Consider the following 14,872-nt stretch of genomic DNA (forward strand, 5'->3'; position numbering starts at 1 on the left):
CTGCCCCGGGGCTCGGTCAGGACGTGCCGGCGCCTATAAGAGCCAGAGCGCTGCGGCCGGAGCCTATTGTTAGCCGGAGCCGGGGCGGTTCTGGGCGTCTGCTACCGGGGGCGCTCGAGTTGCTGGAGCCGCCCGTCCTCCGCCGCCTGCCGGCCGACCTGCCCACCCGCCCTCCCTCCCAGCCCTGCCGCCCTGGGAACTCCCCGACCGTCGCCGCGGGCCCGGGACTCGCTATCTCCTCTCTCCTTCCCACCCGGGCTAGGGCGGCGGCGGCGGCAGCGGGGGCGGCAGAGATCATCACGGGAGGAGGCAGCTGCGGCGGGGCCGGTAATGGGCCTGGGGGTGCGGGGCGGAGGGTGCCGCCTCGTCCTTTCTCGGGATCGGCCCTCGGGCGGCTGTGGAGGAGTGGTCAACCCAGAGCAGCGCGGATGGAGGGGTCAGAAATGAGGGAGGCTCGGACGGGAGCGGTCGGGGGGCGGGGAGCCAGGGCGCCGCCGGGAAGGGAAAGAGTCGGGAGAGGCGTGGGAGCTAGGGGCACGGAGGACGCGGGCCCGGACTGCGGGGGCAGCTCGGGGGGACCGATGGGCGGCTTGGAAGCCGGCAGGATTGCGGATGAGGGTTGAGTTCGGAATGGAGTGGAGATGATGTAGGATGGAGGGAAGTGAAGGAAGGGGAGGGCGGATAGAGGAAAATGTGGGAGGAGTGGTTGGGAATTTGTGAGTAGCAGGCAGGAAAGGATGAGGAAGGCTGGGCAGGGGCTGCAGACGATTGGAATGAGCGGGAAGGTTAGCAGGAATCAGAGACATGGGCCTGGAGCTGAAGGGTTCAGCAGGGGTGTCCATTAAAGGGAACTGATGCCTTCGTGTCCTTTCAGCTCAGGTTCCTGATGTCTCCCATTTTTCTGGCGTTGTGGGAGAAAACGAAAGCATCACTTGCCCTGGTTGCTAGCTTGATCATTTTTCACAGGCCCAAACATGCAGCTGACTGCCATCCATCCCTCTTAGTGCCATGGTCTTGATTTAGCCTTTTAAAGGGGTTAGAGTGGCAGTGTGACACACAAATCGTTCTTCAATATGAAATGTTAGAAGTTCTCCCCAAGAGACACAGTGTCCTCTTGTTCTGCAGTTTTCAGTTTAAGGTAAAGCCATAGTTGATTCAGATTTTCATTTTCTTTTCTGACTTTACATCTTGCTAATCTCCAAAGCCAGGAGGATGTTGGTGTGTGCCAGAGTTATAAATGACTGGATATCCTTGAGAGTTAATGGTTCCTGCAGCATCACGTTCCCGGTCTCCCACAAAGATCTTGTGTCCTCCCTACCACGGTAGTTCAGACATGGAAAGCCAAATTCTAACCGTGTGTTAGTGAATGGGTAAAAAAACAAAAAACGGAGTGAGGGTTAGAGGGCTTCCTTAAAATACCTAGTTTAAACCGTATGTTTGCACTCAAGCACTTTCTGAGTTCATGATCCTGGTAATCACAAGGACACATGGATCCATGAAATTCATAGTATTTGAGAATCAACTGCAATATCTTGTAAAAGGGGAAACAGGTCAGGTCATCTTACTCAGGTTTATCCAAACACTTAGCAGCAAGGCTGCCTTCTTCCTCTAACCCAGCTACAGAAGATAACCCCGACAATCTTACCAGAGATTTTGGTCCCTTGACCTTTAGCAGAAGGCTGGGTTCCAGTGGAGCGAAGAGGCTTTCTCCTGTGAGATATACCTTGTCTTACTATTTTATACTCAAGAAAGAGGCTTTCATTACCCAAACTTTGCAAATACACTTTGAATCCACAGGATTTTTTTCTGGGCAGTCCCTCTTTTGCTAGTCTCACATAAGCTGTAGTTTTTATTTTGTTTTGTTTTTTGGGAGGTTGTAATAGGAATCCTACAGGTCTGAAAAGGCTTAGCTCTAGTACTAAAATGCACATACGCTATAGATCTTTATTTGGTGCTAGGCTCGTATCTTCTGTATACTGTGGATATGCTTTATTTCATAACACCTTTGGGAAACATTCAGCTAGAAACACTTGAGAAAAGACCATAAGGCATGTAGCCAGAAAGTGTCAGCTGACCTTTCATTTCACTGGCATTAAAAAGCTTTTATAGGGGTTTGCATTATTTTCTCCAAAAGCGTTTGTTGTTTGAGTTGGTCATTTTGACAGTTAACTGTCAGTTACGGCCTGCATTTCCAGTCTCACCTTCATTATTTCTCTATGGGTTTAAGTGGTTGGAGTATAACTCACAAGTGTTTCTCTTGAACACAGGCATTGATCCTCTGCCAGTGAATGGTTGAGAGAGGTGGGAATGACTGATTTCAAAATGTGGTTTGAAGAGAGGTTGATGTGATGAACTGGAAAGTGTGGGACCTATTCTAGTTGTTTCTGTTGCAAAGGAAGTTCTCTTCAGGCCACTGTGGAAGTGGATGGGAGGTTTGTTGTTGGTGCCCAGTGAGTATCTTTTTCTGACAAGTCAAGTTCACACCAGAGTTGGACAAGGGAGACTGGGTTGAAATTTAAATTTATACTGGTTGCCAGGACAGAATTGATGGATTATATATATATATATAGTGGAATGAATGTCAGAGAAAGTGATGCAGACAGATCCTGGGTAGGGTGAGGAGAGCTCAGTCAGTATGCACATTACTTACCTATAGCCAATGGGTTCAGATGATTCTCTGGCATTTTAAGGAAAACTCCTTTCTCCTAGGATTCACATCTTTTTTCTTTTCTTTTCTTTCTTTCTTTTTTTTCCCTCTTTCTTACCTCCCTCTTATCATTGCCCAGAAGCCACTATTCCAGGAGTGGAAGTGGGGAAAACCTAGAGAAAAGGGTTGAAGGAGAATGGAGCAGACAGCAATCCTTGCTGCACCAGAAGAAGTGATACCCCTGAGGGCAGCTGGGTTAAGACAGAATTTTAATAATAAAGATGATTTGGGACCAAACCCAACCTCATGCAGGGCTTAAAGAGAAATATTCAAAGGGAAGCCACACTACTGGAAGCAAAGGGACACTGGAAGAAAGAACAGGACTGCGCATTTGCCTCCAGTCATGAAGCCCTGTATGCTTCCAGACTGAGGAAAAAGCCACTTTCCCAGTAGCAACACTGGACATCTCAGTTAAAACTGAATTGGACTTAGGCCCTTTCTGAGAAAGCAGATTTTCAGCTCAGTCTGAGTTTTCATGTGGTTTATAAAGTTTTTTTTAAGTGGGGAGGAAAAATTAAATTCGGTGGTCAACATTATTCTCTTTTTTATCCCACCCACATAAGTTCTCAATTGTAAAGATTACCGACCCCCATCATCGAATGGAATGAGAAATTTGTTAGTTAAGAGGTATCTTTAAACCCAGCTGAAATCTTACCCCATTAAAAGGTCCTTGGCTCTCTCTATTCTTAATATGTCCTAGGAATGTGACCTCTAATGATAAGATCAGTAACCTGAAGAACGGAATTGACACTTTGGGTTCCTTTTTAAATTTAATTACAAGTACTTGATTTTTTTTTTTCCTCCCTGGCCAAATTTATTTCAGGAATATGCTTGTCTGAGACCTTCGATGGCTGAGGCTTCTTAGGTACATCTTGTGACTCGAATGCAGAATCCTGATGAGATCTGGGTAGATAGATCAGGAAATATCTTCCCTCGAGTACGGACTAGGTCTGGTTGACGCTGTAGAGCTGACCCAAGAGCAGGCAGATTGCTTCCGAGAGACACAGTCCAGCAGACCAGCTCTGGAGCAGGCAGCTCTTGACACCACAGTATATTCTGGGCAGCTGCTGTGCAGTAATGCAGCCCTGTCTTTCTGGGCAGTGTTGTTATTCCTGCTGCATAATTAGCAACTCGTGAGATCATAGTCTGCGGAGATTCTGGCATTAGTGAGGCAAAGCAGGGAGGCTTCATGTCATCCCATGTGGCTCCGCCTCTGACAGCATTTCTGTCAAGCAGATTCATCTTCTTGGGAACTTAAGTCCAAAGGTGGAGAAGGAGAGATTTGTCCCTGGGAAGTGGACTCTCCCGGACTCGTGGGTGTGTGTGACGTGTTGAAGGCTCTGCCTGCCATATTGACGACACCAGAGTCAACTGTCACTTCTTTTGCTATTTGTTTTCCCCTTGCCGGCTTCTTTACGGAGGGCTAAGATGGTGACTCTAGGTTTTCCTCGCACACGGGTCGATGATAGGCCAGCTGAGCCCTATTTTACGGAGCTCTATGAGATTGGAAAAGAGTCTGGGTTTTGAAGGCAGCGCAGATTCTAATCTTCAGTCCATTCTTTAGAACTGAATTTGACCCTCTAGGAGCCTGGCGAGAAAGGTCACCCTTGGGAAGATCTGGATAAATTGTTTCCCTGGCTTCTGATATACTCTGAACCTTCGATCCTAGAGCAGTATTTCCCAAAGTGCGTTCCAAGAATCACTTGCCCCCCTGAGACACTCTGGAAACAAAGCGCTCCATAATCAGGTGTGGGGACCCCTGCGCTATGTTTGCTCTCACCCTTCGCCATGCTCATTAGCAGCTAGTTTAAAGCCTCCAAGCTGTCCTCTCCTAAGCACTTTTCTAAGCTATTTGGACACAGAGGTCCTATTTCCATGTAAAGCTATTAATATCCATGGAACTAGTTGATTTAATATATACACTTTGGGAAAAGCCAGGCTAAATTTTCACTAGGAAAAATAATTGGATCTAGTCTAGGTTTAGGCACAGCCTAATTCTGCCTGTGGTCCCCAGTCCCTCCTGCTGGCCCCGTGGAGAGCGCTCCTGTGTGAGCACAGGAGAGCTACCATTATCCCCGGGCTAATGAAACCCAGAGCCCAGCTGGCCTGGAGCCAGAGGCCTTCACTCTGCTCGGAAAGGTGCCACTGTTACTCATCTCATTATTCTGTGAGTGACTGAGACTGGAGGGGCTGAAGGGAAGTAAAAGTAGGAGAACGTTGGCCAGAGTAAGTAGAGAAATGACCTAGTCTCGCGAGACCGGACATCAGTGCTAGCTCAGGGGCTGACTTTCTTCATTTGGAGAGCTGTGCGTATAGACTCGGGAGGGGTCTGGCTCGGGACAGGAATGCTGATTCCTCCTTTTCCCCTGGGCAGAATCCTAATGTACCTGGCTAACTGGTGGTGAGCAGGGGCTTTGGGGCCAACGTGGTGGGCTCCCCAAGGAAACCCCTTTGAAACCAATGGATGCATTCACGGGCTCGAGTCTCAAGAGGAAGTTTGATGATGTGGATGTGGGCTCATCAGTTTCCAACTCAGATGATGAGATCTCCAGCAGTGACAGTGCTGACAGCTGTGACAGCCTCAATCCTCCTACAGCTGCCAGCTTCACGCGTGAGTGAGCCCCTCCACCCCCCGCCTCCGCCCACGTCCTCTGAGTGGCAGAGCCCACTGCAGTCCTTGAGACCGCTTCTCTCCGCCTGGGGGCTTTTCCACTCTTGGCCCAACCTCACTCTTTGGAGGACTTTACCGCTCTAATATCATAGACCTAGGTCCGACTTATTCTAGCTGATTTTTCCTATGCTGTGCTCTATAGGTCCCCAGAATGGGCTGAATTAAACTGAAGAAGGAGAAGTCCAGGATTCTCCCCTTACCCACCAGAGTCCCACACAATTGTAGCTCTGGAAGGACGTAAATGCGGCCTGGACAACCAGGGCAGCTCCAGATTTCTTAATTCTAATGGTTCCGTTAATTTCTTGGAAAGAACTTCTGATGCTGTAGATCAGAAGTTGCCTATGGACCAGATCTGGCCCACTGCCCATTTTTATAAATAAAGTTTTAATGGCACACCGCCACACACACTGTAATTGCTTTCATGCTGCGGTGGCAGAGTTGAGTAGTTGCAGCAGAGACCTCATGGCCCGCAGAGCCTGAAGTATTTGCTGTCTGGCCCTTTAAAGAAGAAGTACACCACCCCCAGCTATAGATAACACTGTCCAGTAGAATTTTCTGTTATGATAGAAATGTTCTACATCTGCACCGCCCAGTATGGTAGCCATTAGCCATATGTAGCTATGAGCATTTGAAATGCGATCGGTGTAACTGAGGAGCTGAATTTTACATTTTATTTTGAATTATTATTTTAAATTGCCACATGTGGCTAGGGGTTGTTGTATTGGACAGTGAAGCCATATAGATTGTTATACCCTGAAGAGATCACCTAGAGATCCTCTTCCCAGCTGATGTCTAAAATTAGCTCTTGTGGTCATCCGTCTGGGTGGAGTCAGTCTGGAGGCAGTGGTACGGACCAGCCGATGTTCGGGGTCCTTCCGGGCTGTGCATGGATGGTGGGAAGATAGCAGGGTCTCGAGGTACAGAGAGCACGTTGGACAAGAGTTGAGAAAGAACAAGGGCCCCAGGCTGGCCGTTTCGGGGTTGGTAAAACCGCTCTGTGCTCCTTCTCAGCCACATCCATCCTCAAGCGGCAGAAGCAGCTGCGGAGGAAGAATGTACGCTTTGACCAGGTGACCGTGTACTACTTCGCCCGGCGCCAGGGTTTCACCAGTGTGCCCAGCCAGGGTGGCAGCTCGCTGGGCATGGCCCAGCGCCATAACTCCGTACGCAGCTACACGCTCTGTGAGTTTGCTCAGGAGCAGGAGGTGAACCATCGGGAGATTCTTCGTGAGCACCTGAAGGAGGAGAAACTCCATGCCAAGAAGATGAAGGTGCCTAAGGGGTCTGGGGTCTGGGTACTTAACTGTGTGCCAAGATAAAGTGGGAAACCGTCCTGGGCTCCTGATGATTTATTTATTCTTTTTAATTTGACTGTTGCCCTTGGCATGTAGAGATTCCAGCGAGAAGTGAGAAGCCTCAGGTTTGGAATCACATCTCAGTCTGAGACGCCATTCTTTTTGCCTCTGGCGGGGAGTCTACACAAGAGAGCAAAATGGCTTCCCTAGAATTCCCTACCCTCGCCGCCTCAGCATATTTTTTAAAAGTTTAAGGTGCAAATACCTGAAGACATTCAAGTCCGCCACCCTTGGAACCCGAGGAGGCACACTGTTTCAGTTTCTTGTCACATGACTGTCTGTTGTCCCCGTGCACAGAACAGGTTTTCTCCGACAGACCCTGCTGTTTCTGTAACCCCCGTCACCTCTAGGTGGTGGTCTTTTGGGTGTAAACAACAGCATTACCAAATAGCTCTTTCGGTTTCGGTGGTACTGGGCCTGCCATCTGATGCCACACCAGCTCTTCCAAGTTTAGGAGGAGAGTGGGGCCGCAAGACGACCCATCTCTACCAGGATGGCTCTTTACGGCTACCCATTTGCTCTCGGCACTGCTTGGCATGGCGCAGCCATACTTCCTACCAGGCCGCAGAAATCCCCCCCGAGTTCCTAGTTCCAGATTTGGCGAACACTGCTTTCGGCCCGGCCAAGTTTCTTGTGGGCCCAAAGCTGCATTATTTCCAGGGTTGTGGGTGAAATCCTAACGGGCCACACCAGAATGAGCTGTGGTTGGAGAACTGAGGGCAGAGGATGTGGACTCACGGCACCTCACTCCTTTCTCCGTCTGACAGCTGTGTCTCCTTCCCGCAGCCTAGCCCCAGAGCCTCCCACCTGTTTTTCTAACTGGAATGACATTGAGGCGTCCCTTTCTTGTGTCTGAGGAATTCCGTCACTGACCCTATCGCCTTCCTGCTGCCATAGCAACAGCAGGGGAAATAAACACTGTTCTCATCATTTACAGGGAAGGCTTCTCCTTTGCCCAGAAGAATCTCCTTCCTAGATCCGGTAGAGGGATGACCTGTGAAAGCGCAGTTCCCTCCTGTTCTGTGGCCTCCCTTGGCAGAGGTCTAGGGACAAGCTAGGCAGGCTCAAGGCTGACACAGGACGCCCTCTCGTAGCCGATTTGGTGAGCAAGGGCAGTAGTGAAACGAATACATCTTTCTGTGTCAAGAGAAAACCCTTACTTTGCCCTCCCCGGGTCGTTTTCTCTTTTCTTAGAAATCGTTCCTATCTTCAGTACTCTCCAGGGGAGGCTGTTGATCTAAGAAGTACATCTTCCGCATCTCCCATGTGCCATCTAATATTTTCCTTTTTAGGCTGTCCCCCCGCCCCCCCCGCCGCCAGCCCTCCCCAGAAAAGCTCCTGGTGCTCTGGAGCTTTAACGACCTATACTTTTTCTAATACTTTCATTATTTTTTTTTAAATTTTGGCCTCTTATTCACATGGAATTCATTATTAAGGGTAGTATGACTTGGGAATCCAACTTTACTGATTTATTTTTCAGAAGAATATCCACTTACCCCAATATCATTTAATGACCACAGGACTCTCTTTCTCACTTGATTTGAAATGCCGCCTCTATCGTGTTATACGAATACGTGGGTTTCTTCCTATTGCATCTCTGATCTCTTTCCCTTGAGAGGACGGCAGGAGGGAGGGTGCTTAGGAGGGGGCCATCCCCGGCAAAACAGGTGGGAGCAGTCCCAAGGTCAGCAGAAGGACCCCTCACCGTGAGTCCACCTGGTACATAAATAACAGACCAGGAAACGCCCAGAAGCACCACCGTATTTGTCCCCTCTCTCTCCCACTTCCCCACAAACAAACAAAAACAGGTGTGGAGCTGATTAGCCGAGTCTGTTGCATCATCTCTCTCCCAGGAGTTGTTCCTTTACTAGCACTAATCCGTGACTGGGTCTGATGAAATAAACCAGCCCCTCCACGAGCTTGGCCCTCATCCTCCTAGTAGCTTCCAGAGCTCAGGGAATCACGAAGTCTCGTTTTCTTTCCTTGAATTCTCCAGTGAGTTTTCAAAACTCATTCAGCCAGATTGTCTTCAACCTGTCCTACCACGAAGACTCTTTTTCCTGGTTCTCTGTCCTTCTTAGCCCAGAGAACCCAGATTTCTGCCCATAGATAGTACCTCAGTATTATATATGCCACCCTACTTCACAGACAGCTTTTCTCTGAAATCAAAGAAAAAGAATTAGAAAGGAGAACGAATATATTCTAGGCTATGGGTTGGAAGTGAGGGCTCTCTTTGATAGCCGTTAAATAATTTGGTCATTTTTTACTCCTCCCAGTGAAATGAAGCTCTTCTTGTGTATGCAGATAATTCTTCACACTGTGGGGATTCAGGTTCATTGACAAAGACCTGGTAGCCTTGTACTGCACTTTAGTGTACTCTTCTTCCCAGAATGTGGTTTTGGGTCCTTTGGGGTGCAGAGGGAAGGGTGTTTTGCAAGGTTATCTGTACATCCAAGGAACGTGCAGCCATGGATAGACCTCGTCCCTGTGTTAGAAGGCAAGTTAGCTGAAGGTACAGGACACAGGTCTGGGGATGGAGGGTATGTCTGTCTTCTAGGAGGGAAGATGAGATACGGGCTTTGAGAAACTTTGATCTGGAAAGGTGATAGGCCCTGTGTTGACAGGGAGGTGTTAGAGCCACATAAGCCTTCCTGCCTTCCTGCTCTACATTTATTCTCTTCAACTATCCAGTGTGGGAGCGACTAGCCACATGTGGCTACTTATACTTAATTAAAACAAAATAAAATTAAAAAGGTCCCCTTCTGCTCCGCATTAGCCTCATGTACAGTGCTCATCAGCCACGTGTGCTACGAGCAGCCCCGATCTTGCCCTCCTCGCAGGAAGGTCAGCTGGGCTCTGCTGCTCGAGGTACCCAGAGTAGGAGGTGCCTGCTGAGAACACTTGAGGCTAACCTCTCCTTCCTGTCTCTGGCAGCTGACCAAGAATGGGACAGTGGAGTCGGTGGAGGCCGATGGCCTGACCCTGGATGATGTTTCAGATGAAGATATTGATGTGGAAAACGTGGAGGTGGATGATTACTTCTTCCTGCAGCCCCTGCCCACCAAACGGCGACGAGCCTTGCTGAGGGCTTCGGGGGTCCACCGCATTGATGCTGAAGAGAAGCAAGAACTTCGAGCCATCCGCCTGTCACGGGAAGAGTGTGGTTGTGACTGTCGCCTGTATTGTGACCCAGAAGCATGTGCCTGTAGTCAGGCTGGGATTAAATGCCAGGTCAGTCCAAGTTGGCCTGAGATGGTAGATCTACTGTAGAGGCCGGGGGATGTGATGTGGGTACCAAGGAACACGGGAGGCTGCCCATCATCCGTGGGTGGATTCCCTATGACTGGGAACACTCCCTGGTTCCACTGCCCTCCTCCACCAAGGAAAAACACGAAGCATGGCAGGATTCCTAGGCTGGGGAGGTAGCAATTAGCTTTCCTGTGTTTCTCACCTCAGAAGTGATAAGCAGCAGCCATCAGCAAATGGGAGAACATGGGTTAGTATGTTTAACATTAGTAACTGTTCCTTGAATATTGACTGATTTCATGAGCTGAAAGGAAGGAGAGAGATGAGGTGAGGCCTTTAGATTGTATCTTGCAAACACTCACAGGACCTCTACTCCAGTTCTGTAAAACTCAAAACAATTCTTGGCTTATAATTCAGGATCGGACTTGGCCTGGCAGAGCTTTAAGTCCAGTGTCTTGAAAGATGGAAGACATCATCCCCTAGCCTGACAAGGGACAGTTTAGGAGGCGTATCTCCATTGAAAACAGCAGTACCATCCCAAAGGACGAAATTTATTTGGAACTTGTATACTGAGGATGTGGGTGCTGAGTCCTTGTGGTTGAATGTATCCTAATGAACCTTTTCTTTCTTATTTTTAGGTAGGTAATAGCTGTAGCAGATCTGGCCAAATACTGCTTTTCAGACTGAAGTCCCATAATGAATCAGTCTCTTATAGTCCTGAGAATAGTCCTAAGAATTGGACTGCTCCTAAGAACTGGAATGGAGAGTTCTAGAAGTTGTTACCATAGGAAGACATTGTGTATTTGTATATACATATTTGCTTGTATTTTTTATTTTATTTTTGGTATATGTGGGCTTCTTTCCTTTTTGGGGTCCAAAAGGGAGATACGGAGGCAGAGAGGATTTCCTTCCCAGATGTTCCTGGTCTGTAAGTTAGTTATCTTAGTAACTGCTCCAGACCTAAACTGGTCAACCGTCAGGGGAAAATGAAGCAGGTGGTGAAAAGCTGGCCATGATTACGTTTGAACCGTCATTATAGCACCCTAGCAAAACTAAGGCACTTTCGCTTAGTTTCCCTAGGATATATTGCTTTGGACCAGCTAGATCTTCTACTTTCTTTCCCTCTCATTGCAGAAGGCAGTAGGCTTGGGCCCCAGCCTTTGTTTTCTCAATAAACTAGGTAAGTTCTCGAAAAGTCTCTGAGGCACAGAAATTTCTTCTACTCTGAGAACTGTCAGCATTCAGACAGGTACCTCTGGACTTTTTAACTGGAAAGACCCTTTAACAGGATTTTTGGCTACATTTTATTTGGAAGAGGAAACAAAGCCCTGGAGAGATAAAGGACCTTCTTTTTTTTTTTTTCTTTTAAGATTTTGAGAGAAAGACAACACAAGCAGGGGGAGGGGCAGCAGGGGAAGGAGAGGGACAAGAAGACTCTGTGCTGAGTGCAGAGCCCGCTGCAGGGCTCGATCCCACGACCCTGAGATCATGGCCTGAGCCTAAACCAAGAGTCGGATGCCTAAGTGACTGCACCGCCCAGGGGCCCCCGAGATAGAGGCCCTTCCTGAGGGCCCACTGCTACTCGGCGGCTGTGCCGGAACTGAAATGCAGGCGGTCTGGTAACTACCCCCTGGCGCCCTGTTAGGTCGCGCCGCACGTTCCGTTTGTTCCCGGTTGTTCCTCTTTGAAGACCTCAAATCCCAGCCGCCCGTGTTTGCCAGCTCCTGTCTGCTAGCCCCGTCCTGAGATCCGGTGGTCTCATCTTCCCTCCACCTTCTTGTCCTCTCCTCAGGTGGATCGCATGTCCTTCCCATGCGGCTGTTCGCGGGATGGCTGTGGGAACATGGCTGGGCGCATTGAGTTTAATCCGATCCGGGTGCGGACTCATTACCTCCACACCATCATGAAGCTGGAGCTGGAGAGCAAGCGGCAGGTGAGCCGCGCACCGGCCGCAGATGAGGAGCCGTCCCCCACGGCCAGCTGCAGCCTGACGGGAGCACAGGGCTCGGAGACACAGGACTTCCAGGAGTTCCTCGCGGAGAACGAGACGGCAGTGATGCACCTGCAGAGCGCGGAGGAACTGGAGCGGCTCAAGGCAGAGGAAGATTCCAGTGGCTCTAGCGCCAGCCTGGACTCCAGCATAGAGAGCCTGGGCGTGTGCATCCTGGAGGAGCCCCTGGCTGTTCCCGAAGAGCTGTGCCCCGGCCTGACCGCCCCCATTCTCATCCAGGCCCAGCTGCCCCCCGGCTCCTCGGTCCTGTGTTTTGCCGAGAACTCGGACCACCCCACCGCCTCAGCAGTGAACGGCCCGTCCTACTTGAACAGCGGGCCCCTGGTCTACTATCAGGTGGAGCAGAGGCCCGTGCTGGGGGCGAAAGGAGAGCCCAGTACCGAAGAAGCCCCAGCCTCTTTCCCCAAGGAGAAGGATCTGAATGTCTTCTCTCTCCCTGTTACCTCACTGGTGGCTTGTAGCCCCACAGACCCAGCTGCCCTGTGTAAAGCGGAAGTGGGGAAAACGTCCACTCTAGAAGCGCTAGTGCCCGAAGCGTGTAGCCCTGAGGAGCCTGAGGATGAAGACTTCCGCCCCTCGTGGTCCCCCTCGAGCCTCCCCTTCCGCACGGACAACGAAGAGGGCTGTGTGGTGGAGAAAGGCTCACAGCAGAGTGAGGACAGGCCCCCTGAAGATTCTTCCCTAGAACTCCCTCTGGCAGTGTGACGCGGGGACGGAGATTCTGCCTCTTACCCATTCTCTATTTATTCCCTTATTTTATCTAACACCATTTCAAAACAAAACTGTAGAAGCAGCTGCTACTCCCATGTTATTTTATTGGGGTCTCGGGGGGGATGGGTGGGAAAGATTTGTTTGTAAAAGTATTTTTTAAAGGGTAAACAGAACCAAGGAGACCAGTCCCAGCTTGATCTGGGGAGAGTCTTGGGGCAGAGGAGGCTGCACAGTGCTGAATACTGAGCCTTCTGGGCCACTGGAACAAAGAATGAGGATCTCACAGGAGAAGCTGGGTAATTCAAGCAGCTATTCTTTATGTAGGGACCAGAATACAGTAATTTGAACAGCATGGCAAAGCCCCTTCTCCTTTCCTGAGCTCCAGGTGGGGTACAAGCTCATTTTCTCATCAGTCACCCTGATACCCGACTTTGGTGTATCATCATCAGCTGGAATATTATCTGGTCAAATCTAGAGGGGAGTGGATAGAAGGGTCTCTGCTTCTGTAGAAAACCAGGATTTATAAAAATTTAACCTGCCTTCCCTGGCCTGCCTATTTGGTAAATAAGTTAATATTTGACATGTTTGGTGTTCTCTGACCTGTTCCCCACACTGGGGATTCCTGGTCTGTAACTTGAATTATTTCTTTCACATGTTCTTAGGTACTAGAGTTAAACTTGTCTATTTATCTTCTTTCCCTCCTCCTTCCTTTTCCCTTGAAGAAAAAGCTAGATTGGCTGGGGATGTGGCCTAAAGAGCAGGAGCCTTCTGTCTGTGTCGAATGCCGGCTCTGTCAGGCGGCTTTAGGCTGGGACTCCCACGTCCTATGGGAGGCATACATGGAGCACTATGTCCAAAAGAGGCAGCAGGGACAGGCTGCTGTCTGGAAAGACTTTATTTGTGCCACGCTTGCTTTTTCACCCAGGTTTTTCTCCCACTCTGGGAGGTTTGAGCTTTAAAGGAACATAGGATGTGGTAATCTAAAGTCACCGACTAATTTGTTTTTTCTGTATCTACCCTCGTGGTCCTTGGATATACAGGGTTGGAGAGTTCTTATATGTTCCTGTCCACACAGGTTCCGCCCCCCTCAGCCCCAAGAACTGCAAATATTTATTGGATCCCTCCATCTTGATATGTAAAAACTGGAAGCCAAACTAATTCTTAAATGCAGCTCCCAGGTTCCAAAGAATTCAAGTTCCGACTATAACCTTTGAGATTACTATAAAGTGGGACTCAAATTCAGTTCTTACCTCTAATGGGGGGACACAGCTCCTGTTCCTCTTATGTCCAGCTTACGTTCCAGGATGTGCTCCACTGAACACCATGGAATTCTTTTTATGAACAGTTCTCTCTGCCTCCCTTTGGAGGCAGGAGGGAGCAAAACACTCTTCTCTAGTACCCTTTACATCATGCTTCACTTCTGGTATGGTTTATTAACCAGCAAAGAACAAGTGAAAACCTTTTTGGTTTTGGTGGGGGAGAGAACTCTTCCCACTTACCTTACTCACCAAGCCGTTTCTCAGGGGCCGTTAAAGCACCCTTTATGTAGGTCCCGGCAGCAGTTCACCTATCAGATCTCTCACCTGAGCCTTCGAGGCCTTGTACTTCAACAGATACATCTTTTAACCTAGTCTGCCTCCTGTTCATTCCCGGTTTTGCTTGGTTTTACATTTGGAGGGGAGTTCTTAAGTACAGGACCTTGTCTCCCCCCCCATCCTCTAGCCTCACAAAACAGTCTTAAGTACCTGAGATCTAGACACTCTCCCAAGCTGAGCACCACTCTCCCACGTTCGGCTGGCCCCTTGAATACGAGACTGAAGCTTCACTGCAAATTCGACTCTGGAGAAGAATCTTCCTGAAAGTTTGTGTTGGAAGGGGAGGGTGGGCTTTATACATTCCCTCCTTAGGAAGGCTCCAGCCTCACCTAGGAGGTGGATTCCAGCTGCTCAATAAGAGACACTTTAGCCTTTGGGATCAAACAAAGAATCTGAATCTAATTGTTAAACTGACTGCCAACCCCCAAGATAATTTGGTTTTTCTGAAAAACTAGTTTCTTCACTTGATCTTAGCCAAAAGGCCAAGAAGCGGTATCTGAAAAACCAGTTTCTTAATCCAAGTCCATCCCTCCATTAACTCAACAATTCTGACTCCTGCTGATCCCAAGTTTTTTA

General features: G+C 49.2%; 1 protein-coding gene across 2 annotated transcripts; it reads left to right on the forward strand.

Moving 5' to 3' along the window:
• The first annotated feature begins 79 nt into the window (after positions 1-79).
• Positions 80-14,733, forward strand: CSRNP2 (cysteine and serine rich nuclear protein 2). 2 transcript variants are annotated; one of them, XM_045873437.3, is made up of 5 exons: positions 80-436; positions 5,082-5,318; positions 6,390-6,649; positions 9,668-9,964; positions 11,772-14,733. In XM_045873437.3, exons 2-5 carry the CDS (start codon positions 5,168-5,170, stop codon positions 12,693-12,695), a joined length of 1,632 nt encoding a protein of 543 aa, XP_045729393.1. In that variant the 5' UTR covers positions 80-436; positions 5,082-5,167; the 3' UTR covers positions 12,696-14,733. The 2 variants fall into 2 exon arrangements, with proteins under 2 accessions (XP_045729393.1, XP_045729392.1); XM_045873436.3 differs by having other exon boundaries at positions 80-327.
• The last annotated feature ends 139 nt before the right edge of the window (positions 14,734-14,872 follow it).

This window comes from Mirounga angustirostris, unplaced genomic scaffold (assembly GCF_029215605.1).
Source record: "Mirounga angustirostris isolate CCGP_5_RB_7025 unplaced genomic scaffold, mMirAng1.0.hap1 SCAF_5, whole genome shotgun sequence".
NCBI lineage: Eukaryota > Metazoa > Chordata > Mammalia > Carnivora > Phocidae > Mirounga > Mirounga angustirostris.